This window comes from Pseudonaja textilis, chromosome 8, assembly GCF_049901715.1.
Source record: "Pseudonaja textilis isolate UNSWEBS1 chromosome 8, rPseTex1.2, whole genome shotgun sequence".
NCBI lineage: Eukaryota > Metazoa > Chordata > Lepidosauria > Squamata > Elapidae > Pseudonaja > Pseudonaja textilis.
In genome coordinates this window covers 21,408,780-21,422,401 of record NC_141997.1, presented here as the reverse complement: position 1 = coordinate 21,422,401, position 13,622 = coordinate 21,408,780, and the positions used below count along the sequence as shown (strand labels likewise).

General features: G+C 36.6%; 1 protein-coding gene across 5 annotated transcripts in view; it reads right to left on the bottom strand.

Moving 5' to 3' along the window:
* Window positions 1-13,115, bottom strand: part of LOC113440861 (sodium/hydrogen exchanger 2) — a 41,895-nt gene extending 28,780 nt beyond the window's left edge. For 3 of the 5 annotated variants that reach the window (XM_026707509.2, XM_087938495.1, XM_087938498.1), the window contains exons 1-2: window positions 12,686-13,115; window positions 3,092-3,555 (exon numbers count right to left, since the gene is read on the bottom strand). In XM_026707509.2, coding sequence (XP_026563294.2) covers window positions 3,092-3,555; window positions 12,686-12,977 — 756 coding nt within the window. In that variant the 5' untranslated portion in view covers window positions 12,978-13,115. The remainder of the gene's footprint in view (window positions 1-3,091; window positions 3,556-12,685) is intronic. The other 2 variants (XM_087938497.1, XM_087938496.1) reach the window with 1 other exon arrangement.
* Between the last annotated feature and the right edge of the window lie 507 nt (window positions 13,116-13,622).

Here is a 13,622-nt window from a genome sequence, read left to right as displayed (position 1 = left end):
ATATGCCAGGAATTACAAATGGAGTTATTTATCATGATTTGGGGTTCTGTAAAACTCCAGGAACCTTCATTCCTATCTATTTCTTTGTGGTCCTTTCCAACTTCAGAACTACAGATAGTGTTTTCTATTATTTATCAAACAACATGTAATTGAACAACGACTTGTGGACTATCTATCAAACTAATCAGATCTTGTCCTGAGTTATATGTGGTCACAGAAAATAGAAGCAAAATATGTTTGCTTTACTTGCTGTAAGCTGGATGCATTGGCAAGAGGCACAGGATGCAAATCCTATTAGCCCTGCTTGGTGAAATCATATCTCATTAGCCTGTGAGAAAGCAGTAACCATATTACGAGCAACAAAGAATTGGACCACAGAAAAAAACTGGAAATAGTCAAAGGAGGTGCCAGTGCATTTTACTTCTCTGATGCAGAGACAGAAATGGAAACCTGAGCAGTGTGTTCCCACATCAGTTTGAAACAGCCGGCTCACTTCCTTGTTGTGCTTCCCAGGCACTCCTGGCACCTATCAAATGTCAGTCATTAAAGATAGGCATAAACCTGGTTTATATGCTGCAGAATGAAACTGCAATGCTTTTCCTGGAGGGTGCCATTTCACATGGCAATTGCAAACTGCATGCTCCATTAAAATGCAAATGGAGGGGAAAAGCAAATAGGAACCTTCTTTGTCATAAGAATACTACATGAATAAGAAACTTTATTTTTATAAAGTGAGACAGAATTTTATAAAGTGTTTATCTACCAGTTTCCTAAAGTGGTTCAGCCCAACAAATTGTATTCATTTTTTTTTTTAAAGTACAATAGAAAAATGAATACAAAACTTAATTCAAATAATTTCCTAATAGTTGCTGAACACATTGATATACACTTTTTACTATTTCTGAGTTTTAGATGCAATGTTCCTTTGGAGAAATTTACTAATCCTCCATCTGGTTACTGATAGAATTGCTTCTATGATGAGCTTAAAATAATGGAACAAGTTTGTGTGGGCTTGTGATTTTAGCAGAATTACTTGTGATGTAGCCACAATAAAATTATTCAAACTTCTTTCTGAGTGAGTGTTTAGATTCACATGATTTCTCCTCTGTATGTTTTTTTCCTAAGTTTTCTTTTTAGTTTAGAATTTAAAAAAAAGAGACTTTTGAAATTGGACAGCTAATGAATTCAAATAAGATTTCCTTATAGCTAAAATATATGTAACATGCAGTTTACATTTCTTACCACATTATAGGAACATAGGTTTATTCTTATTAAGTATTCAATGTAAGGTTATCATTTGTCTAATTTAACATGAACACTCGCTGGACTTAAGAATTTGGTTTTTCTTTTTCTTTAAAAAGAAAGATTAATACTGCTTTTAATGAGTGTACATCAGGGATAAAATTCAACCAACTTGCACCACCTCAGAAGGGGTAGGGACGATTTGAATCAGTTCAGAGAGGTGGTAGGGACAATTTGAATCGGTTGGCCCTGCCCATGCCACTAGCCTTTTTTTGTAGAGACAGAGTCCCACTCCTACGCCCATCCACCTTCTTCCTTTTAGGGACCAAGTCCCACTAAGCCATGCCCACCAAACTACGCCCACGGAGCCAGTTGGGAAAAATTTTGAATTTCATTCCTGGTGTGTATATGTGTGATTTAGGAGGAAAAAGAATTAGTACAAATTATATGAATTACAATACATGATGACAAAAAGTATGTTTATATCAGTTAAAACTTTAGCAGAATGTTTAAAATATTAATAGCAATTCATTCAATGAGTTATGTTTCATCTGTCAAATAACTAATCAACATCTTTTGCCAGAAGGACAGAATAATTAACCAACTATCTATACCTTTAAAAAATAGAACTGAAATTCCCCTTCCAAATGCAGAGACAGATGTCAGAATCAGCAGAACTCATTAATGGGGTATTGTACCAGAAATGGTATTCAGCTGTTCTCGCAAACTGGTTGCGGAAATTTTGAGTAGTTCGGAGAACTGGAAAATACCACCTCTGACTGGACATTTTACAGTATCCTTCCCCTGCCACGCCCACCAAGCCACGCCCACAGAACCGGTAGTAAAAAAAAATTGAATCCCACCACTGTATTGTAGTCTTTTCATATTTGATTTAACAGCAAAAGGGTGAAGATTCTCTGAGCTACAAACTGGTTCAGATCTTTACAAGATAATAATGTTGTTTACAAAATAGAATTACCATTCACATGTATACCAGGAGCTATTTTCAAGGTGGTTATAGCTTTTATTGTAAACAATTTACACATTCTCATGACCTCAGTGATTTTATCCAGTAACTAATACAATTTTCCCATTTTTCTATCTCACTTCCTGTGAGATGAATTCTACCATATATTGTATGAAATTAAAATGCATTTCTTTCTTGTTATCAATTCAATATATCTGAAGACCAGCACAGATAATATGCATTTTGAAATCTGTGTGTGTGGCAGGATGTGCAATACTATTCTTAAAATCAGGGAATAACTAGACTTCTCTGGACCCCAGTCAACCTTTATTATTCTAATTTTACTCATCAATTAAAGGATACTAATGGGTAATTAGAGAATGCAGACCTGTTTTTCAGGAATTTTCATTGATGCATGATGGGGAAGGGAAAAAAAAGGGAAAGTATGAGGTAAATTGTTAGGGTCAACATGCTGACTCTGGAAAGGACTGTAAAGCACTGTGAAGCAATATATAAGTCGAAATTATAAAGGGGTATTGCTATTCAAACAAAACCCAACCATGTTTAATATGAAGGGTTTTTTAACCTTGGCCCCAAATGTCTGCTTATGCAAGAGAGTTGTGTGAAATAAACAATTAAATATTCACATATTGCGGTAATTGAAAAGACCATAATCATTTGCTATTACAAATAAGAACACTGCATATTTTGAATATTTAGATTACTGGATGTTAAGTTTTAAAATCCCTTCTTCTCTTTGTTCTTTACCTTCCTAGAACAGAAGCCTGAAAAGTTTATAAAAGGTGCCTAATTTTGCCTGATTTTATTGCATATAGAAGTGCAAATGTTTTGTCTGTGAGCATTCGTGAATATGTCACTTACCACAGTTACAGCATCATTCAAGAGAGATTCCCCAAAAACTAAGATGTACAGCTGCTCGTTGACATGAATATTTTCAAAGACAGCCAACACAGCCACAGGATCCACGGCTGAAATCAAACTCCCAAAAAGCAGGCTCTGCAGTAGAGTGATGTCACTCAGACCAAAGGCCTCAACCTGGCAAATGGCAAAGAGAGAAATGCCAATGCCAAAAGAATTCCAGAGTGTGCCCACAACAGCATACCAAAAAATGGTGCCAAAGTTCTCAAAGAAGAGGCGTGTTGGCATAAAATAACCAGCATCGAGGACAATTGGAGGAAGAAGATATAAGAAAAAAACATCACTCTTCATCACTGGTGGAGATTTTTCCTGTACCCCAAATATAATTCCACCTAAAATCAGTCCGATCACAATTAGGAGACAACTTTCTGGAACTATCTGGGGCAATTTGTGGTAGAGATGAAAACCTTCAAATTAATGGAGAAAGAAAGAGAAAGAGAAGAAATATTATATTGTGACCAAAAAGACCTAATGATATTATACTTAACATATTAATTTTATTTATTTTTGTAATTAAACCATTCCATTCAATGCATTTTTATAAATTTACAATTAAACCCTCAAAAGAAAAAGAAATTAGCTAACCCACATACTCTTCATTTATTATAAGTGCCATAAAACCAATCAAACTATAAACTTTCTATGAGCAAAATTTGCAGGAAAGAATTAGTCTGTTAGGTAAATTTTATTTTATTTATTATTTTTGTTTTATTTTATTTGTATGGTACCTTTATTATTTTTAGAAAAAAGCAGCTTGGAACTCATGAGATAATTTTATTTTTCATGATTTGATACCAATGCTTTAAAACTGCTTAGATAAAATGATTAATTCAGATTTTAATTGATTTGTGGTTTAGCAAAAGATTCTTTAGAAGAATGGTGCTTTAAGATTTTTAGCTGAGAAATACAGTATTTTGCAAGTGTTAACATTAGATCAAAGTTCAGTGGAATGGCTCATTCTTTGGAAAGAAAATTCTACATACTAGGGTTGCAGACTAGCCTGGGAAGTTCAAAAAAGCATTCCATTCCAAAGGCATTTTTTGTGCATAATTGCAAAAAAACTAGATGGATATTCCCATGAATTTATTTAGAGCCCCTTACAATGATTGGCCCTTGAATGAGTATCTATGGAGATTCTCAATACTCCATGTCATGTTGTCCCAAAGGTGCTTTTTCAAAAGACAGCTGGATTTTGTTTTTCCTTGAAGATGTTTCGCTTCTCATTCAGGAAGCTTCTTCAGTTTTGACAGTGTCTTCGAGGAAAAACAAAGTCCAGTTGCCTTTTGAAAAAGCACCTTTGGAATATCCTGAGTCAGTTTCTTTCATCAGGTATGAACCAGGTAGCATTCTATTCATTGGCTGTGCCCATTTGCACACAAGAGTCTCACTTTTCACTACAGACTTTAAGAATCTGCTTTTGCTCTGGCAGGTTGAGGAAACTATCTAGAATAATGTCATCTGGAGGAAAAGAGAAATCACAGCCTACATCTCCCACAATTGAGATGTCAGTCCAATCAGTAGAAGGAACAAGATTTACAGGTATGTCAGGCACCACTTTGAGGTTACTGGAAGTAATATGGGGCTGTTTGGACTATGAATGTATTCAAATCAGAAGAAAGAATAGTGTCTTCCCTATGAAAACTTGTGTTTCTAGTGTCTGAGTGGATACTTTTTATCAGGGGTGGCATTCAATTTTTTTTAACAATCGGTTCTGTGGGCGTGGCTTAATTGGTGGCCGTGACTTGGTGGTAATGTGACTGGCTGTGCGTGACCAACTCAACATTACTCACATTGAGGCATGCATCTCCTTGCCTGGTCTCTCATGACTGTGGGGATGCAGCAATAGTCGTAAGTGTGAAAAATGGTCATAAGTCACTTTTTTCAGTGCCATTGTAACTTTGAATGCTCACTCCACACAAGCAAAGTACCAGCAAAGGAGAGAAAAAAAAAACTCCAGAGAAGTTCCTGAGACAGGAAGTCTAGTCCTGCCAAGACTGTAATAAGGGTTAATGGAGAGACAGTTTCTGTAAGCAACACCAGAATGTTTCCTTCCTGCCTTCCTTACAGGATTAGGCCAGTAATTTCTTATAACAACCGGTTCTCTGAACTGCTTAGAATGTTAACAACCGTTTCTAGCAATAGGTGCGAACCTGTAGAATCCCACCCCTGCTTTTTATGTACTCTTTATGTGCGTGTGTATGTGTGTGTGTGAATAAAAAATAGACAAGCAAAAAAACATATTAAAAGATAGGAAGAAGTCAAGGAAAAAGCAAGATAAAAGTGCAAGGAAAAAGGAATGAAACAATAAAATCATAGAAAAAGAATAATTTTCCACTTTTTGATACAAATATAGATAAAAAAATACATCAAATTATTACTCTAAAATTAACAATGTTCCATATTATTTCTAAAATCCCATATATTCCAAAAATCACAATTTCATTTTTTTCATATTCTCACACAAAGTCCAAAAGTGGTCTCCAGGTAAGTTATAAAATTACTCAAATCTTATCTTTAGTCAAAGCTGTCAATTTTACCATTTCCACCAATTCTATCACTTAACCATCCATTCTTTCATTGTAGGTATTTGTAAGTTTTTACATTTTTGTGCATACATAAGAATCTTGCCACTGTTATCATGTATAAAAATAAAGATCTTTGGATATGTTACATTAACCACAAACAAAAGTCTTTGATGTCTTTGATTTCAACTGTACATTTACTTTTAAAAACTTCTGAATCAAAAATCAAACTCTTGTATTGTAGCCTTATCTGTGAAATTGGTTGTTGCAGAGAATTGCATCTTACAGATAAGTTAAACAAAGAATGACCATTTGTCTACTGTTGGCTGCCTGAACTCTCCTTAATTGTCTGATGGCCCTTCTGCAAAGCTCTTGGGAAGGAAGCCTGTGAAATTTCCTGAGGTCATGGGCTTGGAATAATTCAGGCATTTGCTTGCTATGTGGATCCAGATGTGGCATTTTGTAGCTGAGTCATTAGCATGAATTTTAGCTGTGTAAGAGCTAGCTATTTGAGAGCTCTGTGGTAAAACATAACCCCAAATTTCTCCTTCTTTGTTGATTTCTGAGGACAGAAATCTCTTAACTCCTCCAGTTTTCAGAGGTTTGCCACTGCTGGATTTTGAAAGACCTTCAGGAGGTAGACATGGCTTGAAAAGGCTTAAAATCCATTCCGCATGCCATGTTTCCCACACCTCAACTTTTCCAGCCAGAAATCCATTACCAAATAATATTGGACTAACTCTTCCAAATTATCCGAGGCACCTTTTGTCACCAATTCATCTCTCATCTTATCAGTAAATTATTATGTACATTGATCAATCAGATAATTCACCCCCACATCCATAGCAAATAATTTAAAACCTGGTATGTATGCCTGCATAGTGCATTGACTGTATTTGTAAACCTTATGGTTTCCTGTCATTCTATTGATCAAATCATTAAAGGATGTTATGAGTAATTTTCCAATACTATCCTGTTGCCATGGGCTTTATCCAAGGTTCAGCACCTGTTGCTGTCCTAATGGCTTCTGGTTGCCTTCTCCAAGGTCATCTCACAATTAGTCAGATATGTGGCTGTTCCACCCCAGCTAAAGAACTGAATGTGATTCATAATGCCAAGTGTAAAGTTACTAAAAGAACACTTGAAAAGGTTTCCTATATTTGCCTGAGCAACTAAAGTTCTGACATAACTGTGCAGGCAAAATTAAATGTGGACTCTTAATGATCAAGGATTAATTATTCTTGAATTACTGAATGTCTCTTGAAGCTTCTTGGTGGAGTATGGGAATTATGGTCTATATCCTATATACTCATAAGGACTTTCATTGATTTCCTCCCACCACCCCCACAATGTTATTAAAGGTGTTCACTAAGAGCTTTCCATCACCATCTCTTTATGAGACCTGATATGGCTATATCTGAGATGGCCACTGCTGTCCTTTTCTTAAAACTGACTCAGATCATCTTTAGTTAACTATTACCTAATCATAATGAATGTTGTTAAAATGGCCATACAAACCAATTTAGGTTATTAATTCTAAAATCCACATGTCAATTCAGAAATCACAAACTAATGAGTAAACCATTATGTTCTTTAGTGTTCTTCCCAAACAAAACAAACAGTATAAGGAAAAAGATAGAAGTTGATACTGAAATCATGGCATACCCATTAACCAAACTTTAATCAAGTTGAAATGGATCAAATGATATAAAAATATGAGAGGTAAGCATTTACCACTAAGAATCCTTTAAGAATTATAAGAACTACATCTTGCTTGGAAAATGTATATAAACCATGTGTTAGATTACAGTACTAAATTTTACAATATTGAATGTGTATTAATTTGAAATGAACATGCAGCAGATTTGATTAAAGTTTAAATTACATAAGTGTTGCTGTTTTTCAGAAACAAGACAAAACAAATGAGATGCAAATGCTTTGTAATCTTGCATTATGTCGGTGATCTCCAGATTGTGAAATTCTCAATCAGCATTTAGAGGTTATTAAAATTAGAGAAGGCTGCTAAATATTTATTTCATACATTTTAGAGATAAGCCATGATATAAAAAGAAAGTTTAAATTCTGATAAACATTTTTGAGGACTCAATGATAACAAAAATATTATTTGTAAAAAATACATTTTGCATTTATAAGACTACTGACTTGGGAGATTAAATTGATTTATGTTTCAGTATATTTAGAAGTCCATTGCAACTGATTATTTTCTATTATTTGCTGAGTTGCGTACTCCTCTGTAAATTATTTTATTTTTGCTATTTTGACATGGTTTGCCACAAGCATAGAGTCACCTCTCACACAGAGAACATTCATGTTTATCCCATTCCTCCACATATTCAACACTTAAGCCATTTAATTACACAACTTGCAATTAAATGGGAGAAAACCAGGAACTGTAGTTCTTTATTATAGTTCACAGCTAAGTTGTAATTCATACTGTCTACTTTTCAGTCTACTGAAATATATACTAAAATGATTCACTCATATAGTTTTTCATTTATGAGTAATTTTTCTAAAAAGTCAAATTTTACATCTTTCCTAAGTGTTAGGAATAGAAATCCTATTATACTTGTCCATGTGGTAAAAGTAGACTAATTTTTATGCTACTGTTTGAACATCTGCAATTAACTTTTGAAATGTGTTTACCACATTTACTTCCTGATAATTAACAGTCAGGATAAACAAGTGCAATCAAAACTAGCAAAAGAAAAAAGAATATACCAAAGTGCCAAACTTTTTCAAACCTGGATTCTTGTACACTCTAGTGGTATTTTTGATGAGATGAGAAACCTACTTATCTGTTTATCTGTATTCATTTTTATTTTGTTGAACTATAGATAGATTATATCAACTTCACTGCAGTCATAGATCATTGTAAAAATGTAATGCAATAGAAAAATAGTAAGTTTACTTTAACTCAAGTAACAAGGGTCATCATATATACTGGAGGGCACAAGTACTTGGGTATTAATTTGTCAAGTCTTTTCACAATTTACAAACCATAAAACAAAACTTTGCCACATTTAGGACAAAGATATATGGGTTCTTATCTGAGCCTAGCTATTTTAAACAGAATAAATCTGAGTAATTAGGATAGATAGAATATAGGTCAGAAATACTTATACTCTTGGATATCAGAATATACTGTAAGTCTTTGCATAAAATTAAATAGAGACAAGGCATCACATGTGCATAATCTGTTCACTTTGAGAATTTTCTTGAACTTCCTGTGAATGATGTCATAAAAGTAAAGTCATTAAAACAGGTTAAGGTTAATAACTGTAACAGTATGTGTGAATAACCTTGGTGGACAGAAGAAAGAGCCATAGGCTCTCAATGTGTAAAAGATATAGAAGGAGAGAAGACATGGGAAATGCTTCAAAAGGGATCTTTTTCAGAGAATAAAAGGAAAGAAGGGGAAATATCCTTTCAACCTTTGTTATAGATTTTGTTATAGTAACTTTACAATAAATATCGAGCAAGCTGTGTTTTCTCTCTGGACTACCTTGCAGGACTTCTGAATTTAGGACTTGTTTAAAAAAATGTAAAAGTAGCAAGCACGTTTTAAATGGCATGTTTAGATTTATGAAATTTGAAGACTTTATTGCAGTAATTAACCAGCACCATTCATAGCAATATTATTTCTTTTAAGAAAGAATCCTGTGTAGGATTGGAGCAAACGTTCTTTCCCATCCAGGGTACCATTCCTATTGATGCCTTACTAGATTTCAATCAAGATTCCCATTGTTGTTTTTTAATCAATTGTTCTGGTGCTTAAAGACACACTGCCTCTGATCATATTGTTAAAAAAAATATTATTACATGTTTTGATTGATTGACCAATAGCCATAACATTTTTGTTAATATTATTAGTCACTATTAACTTTATTTTCCATGTATTGACATAATCCTGCTTTTAAAGTAGCAAACTTGACTATACAGAAATGAATTGCATAAATAATGTAAGGACCAGAGTTAAGTATTTCCTTTCATCAGGTGTGAATGAACAGAGAGTACTATAATACTTAACCATTATTGTACATGCAAATTTTTGGATTTCATTTGAAAAAAAAAGCACTTTATTTGTATAATGAATATTTTGAGCAACTTTTACATAAAATACTTTGAAAACCTACAACATCTGGAAATATACAGAAGATTTTGTTGATATTATGACATCCAATTAACATCATGCATGAAGAATCAGGACTACACTTACTACAGGTAAGATGATTTATTGTTCATGTCTATTAATAAGAATCTAGTTAATGGTCAACACTAAAAATGGCACTAGATAAGAGTTAACAAAATTCAAGAGGGGTTGGACATAGACTATTTGTGAGCACATACAGAAGAAACTCTAGGCTGATTCCTTTCTTGACTCTGCACCTTGTCTATGCCGGTACTTCTCCGACATCAATTTCCTTAACAATTATTGTAAAACTACTATAAAGAAGCTTTTGTTTAAGAAAACTTTCCAGACTAGCCTATAGTCTTGGATTACACAAAAGTCTTATCCTAATACTAACCAGGCTTAACTGTAGTAAAAAAATCCCAGGCCCAGGCAAGTTGGTTAGGTGCTATGGCTTGTTAAAATTGTCCAATTGAACTGAGGAGAAATGTGGGCGATGACTGATACAGACAATTTTCTGAATGTCAGCTTTATTGATATCTGAGAGAGAACTTTACATTGTAGGATTGAACCTAAATTTTATTTTAATTCAATGTTCTCATGCATGCATTAAACAAGACAAGAATTCACATCATCCTTGTTTGATGCAGGCATGAATTTTGCTGTAAGCGATAAACCAAATACTACAATACCTTGTAGCAATACCTTTAATTATCTACAAACAGATAACTAATTTACACTGTTAAATTTTATTCATTTCAGAATTTACTATCTACCTCTTCAGAACAAATTTAAAGCATCATATAGTATATGACCCACCTTATGTTTTCAAGTTCCAAGACTGGGGTGACATTATATACTAATTTGTTATTTAAAATATTTCCTGTCATATAATATTTCCACAGCAGAATACAAAATTAAAAATAAATTGAATAGAGAAACAAAAATATATAAAATATAATAATATATACATTATGTAAATGGGGAGAAAGTGGGAGAGAGAAAGAGAGGAGAGAGAGAGAGAGAACAACAGCAAAGAAGCTCAATCTCTTTATCATTAACTCTTAAATACTGAAGGAAATAAGACTTTTTTTAACATGCAGCTACTAAGTTTGCATCTCTTGATTACTAGAGAGACTTTCTAAAAATAGGCAGGACGAGATGAAAGGTGGCTTTCATGGATGAGTTTTTATCACTAGCTTCTTCTTTTATGAACTTAAGACATGAAAAAGATCTAAATAAATTAAAAGCTTCTTGTGGAATGCGATGCTTCCTGAATGGACTCCCAGGATCACACATATATACCAAAACAGAAGATGAAGGATCTCCAAATACATAATTCCAAGCTAACCAGAATAATTTAAAATAGATATAATTAGATATTCTTGTTTGGACATTTTAGTGGAATAATGGAATGCACACATCCTTGAAATGAATTCCATCCTAACCATTGCACAGGCTTATCCAAGTCCTTTTCTTAGCAACAATACTGAAGCTGTTTGCCATTGTATGCTTCTAAGATACATTGTCTTCCCAATTTCTTAATATAGTCTTCAGCCACCAGCATATCCTGATGGTCTCTCATCTGAGTCCTGAACAGGTCTAGCTTCCTGACCTGACAAGCAAAGCAAATATTACCTGTTGTGATACTTTCTAAGAAGCCCAGTATAATTAAGCAGCATTTATACAAATCTGAAATGGATGTGGTCTTAATACATTGACATTAGAATTTTGGGACAAATCTGAAACAATGGGACCATACACACACACACAACTACATAGAGTTTATTGCATACAGGTAATCCTTGACTTACAACAGTTCATTTAGTGACCGTTCAAAGTTACAATAGCACTGAAAAAGTGACCTATGACCATTGTTCAGAGTTATGACCTTTGCATCATCATCATCATTATCATCTGATTAAAATCAGATGCTTAGCAGCTGGTTCATATTTATGACTTATGACCTTTTTTACACTTACGACCACTGCAGCGTCCCCATGTGATCAAAATTCAGATGCATGGCAACTGATTCATATTTATGACAATTGCTGTGTCGCAAGATCATGTGATAACCTTTTGCAATCTTCTGACAAGCAAAGTCAATGGGGAATCCAGATTCATTTAACCACCAGGTTACTAATTTATCAACTGCAGTGATTCACTTAACAATTGAGGCAAGAGTGGTCATAAAATGAGAAAAAATCCATTTAACAAATGTCTCACCTAACAACAGAAATGTTGGGCTCAATTGTGGTCATACCCTGAGGACTGCCTGTACAAAGTATTTGAGACATTACAGCATTTACATGTTTAGACAACCAGAATTTCCTTCCTCAGTCTTTATAGTTATTCTATTTATTTCTAGAGTGCTAGATATAAGTTAAATACTCCAGAGAATGCAAGGGATAGAATCTTCCTGCAAATGACAGCTGATTTTCCATCAAAGACATTAGGAAGGAACCGGGATCCTTATCTAAGCGTTAGCATTCTGCTTTGTTTCTTTCTTTGAGATGAGAGGAATCTTTATGCAAAACGACCTGCGGGGAGAAATGTTTGTCATGCAAAGGGAGCACCTGGATTTTTGCCCTCTTCTACTTTGTCAAGTAGAAGACTTCTCAACGCTCTCGCCCAAATCTCTTTCTCCCTATGGGACAAGATGCCAATTTAACCACTTAGGCTTCAGAAACAGATTTAAAAACTCCGGGTGCTGGATGACCAATTCCTAGAAAGGCATCTACTACCTGCAGCCCAGCCCTTCTCCCCAAAACACCTGTTCTAAATTCACCTCCCCGAAAGCGTCCTTGACCCGAAAGGCGGGCGGGCGGGGGGGTTTACAAAGCTTCTGCGTTTTCTTTCGCTTACCGATCTTGGCTAAGGAAGCCAGGAGGATCCAGAGGGTGATCTCGAAGGGGATTTGCACGTGTGGGTAATCCAAGGTGAAGACGTGAAGCCTGGTCTCCTCGAAAGGGGTCTCATCCGGCACCTGCAAGGTGCTTGCTCTGCGACTGGGATGGATGGCTGGCACGGCAGCCGGATCTCTCACCTCTTTCTCCGAAGCGGCGGCGGCTGCTACCACGGACGACACAAAGGCAGCCACCAGGAGCAGCGAAGGGCCGATCCCAGGACTTCCTGGGCAGCCCCGAGCAGCCCCCATTGAGCGGCTGCGGGACCGGCACTCTCCGTTCAAATGGAAGGGGAAGCAACGCCGGCGCTAAACCGGTTCACTTCCAGCATGATGGTGGTCCTGCCCTCATCGCCTGCAGGGAAGGCAGAAGTCACGCGGAGGGGAGGGGGGAGGCGAGCGGCGTGAGGGGGAAGGCGGGCCGGCCAAGAACGCCCTCTACTCCACCTTCCTCGCCGGGTTTCATCTCCTCCTGCCCGGCCGGTAGGGCTCACCTGCGGGCTCCCCCTGCGAGGCTCGCTTTTCGCTCCCCCGCCCTTCTTGTAGTACAACGCTACCTCGCCAGCCGCTTTTTTCCTCCTTCACGCACCTGCAGTCGAGAGGAAGGAGGGTAATGCCGGGCTGGGCTGGGCTGTGGCAACCAGCAGCCGCAATGGGCAACTTTTGGCAGCCCCAAAGAGAGTTTTCCACGCGGGCAACACCCCGCGCCTTCCTTCAACAGGAACGCTTGTGGGGGGGGGGGGCTTTGAAGGTCACCCACAGGGAGAGACGCTTCGCAGCGCCCCTCCCCCTCCCCCGGCCGTCTTCTCAAAGGACGGTTCTCCCCAATGCGCGCCGCCCGAGGGGCCTGGGAGGAGGAACGGGGCGCTCGACCCGTCCCCTCAGCAGCGCGGAGAC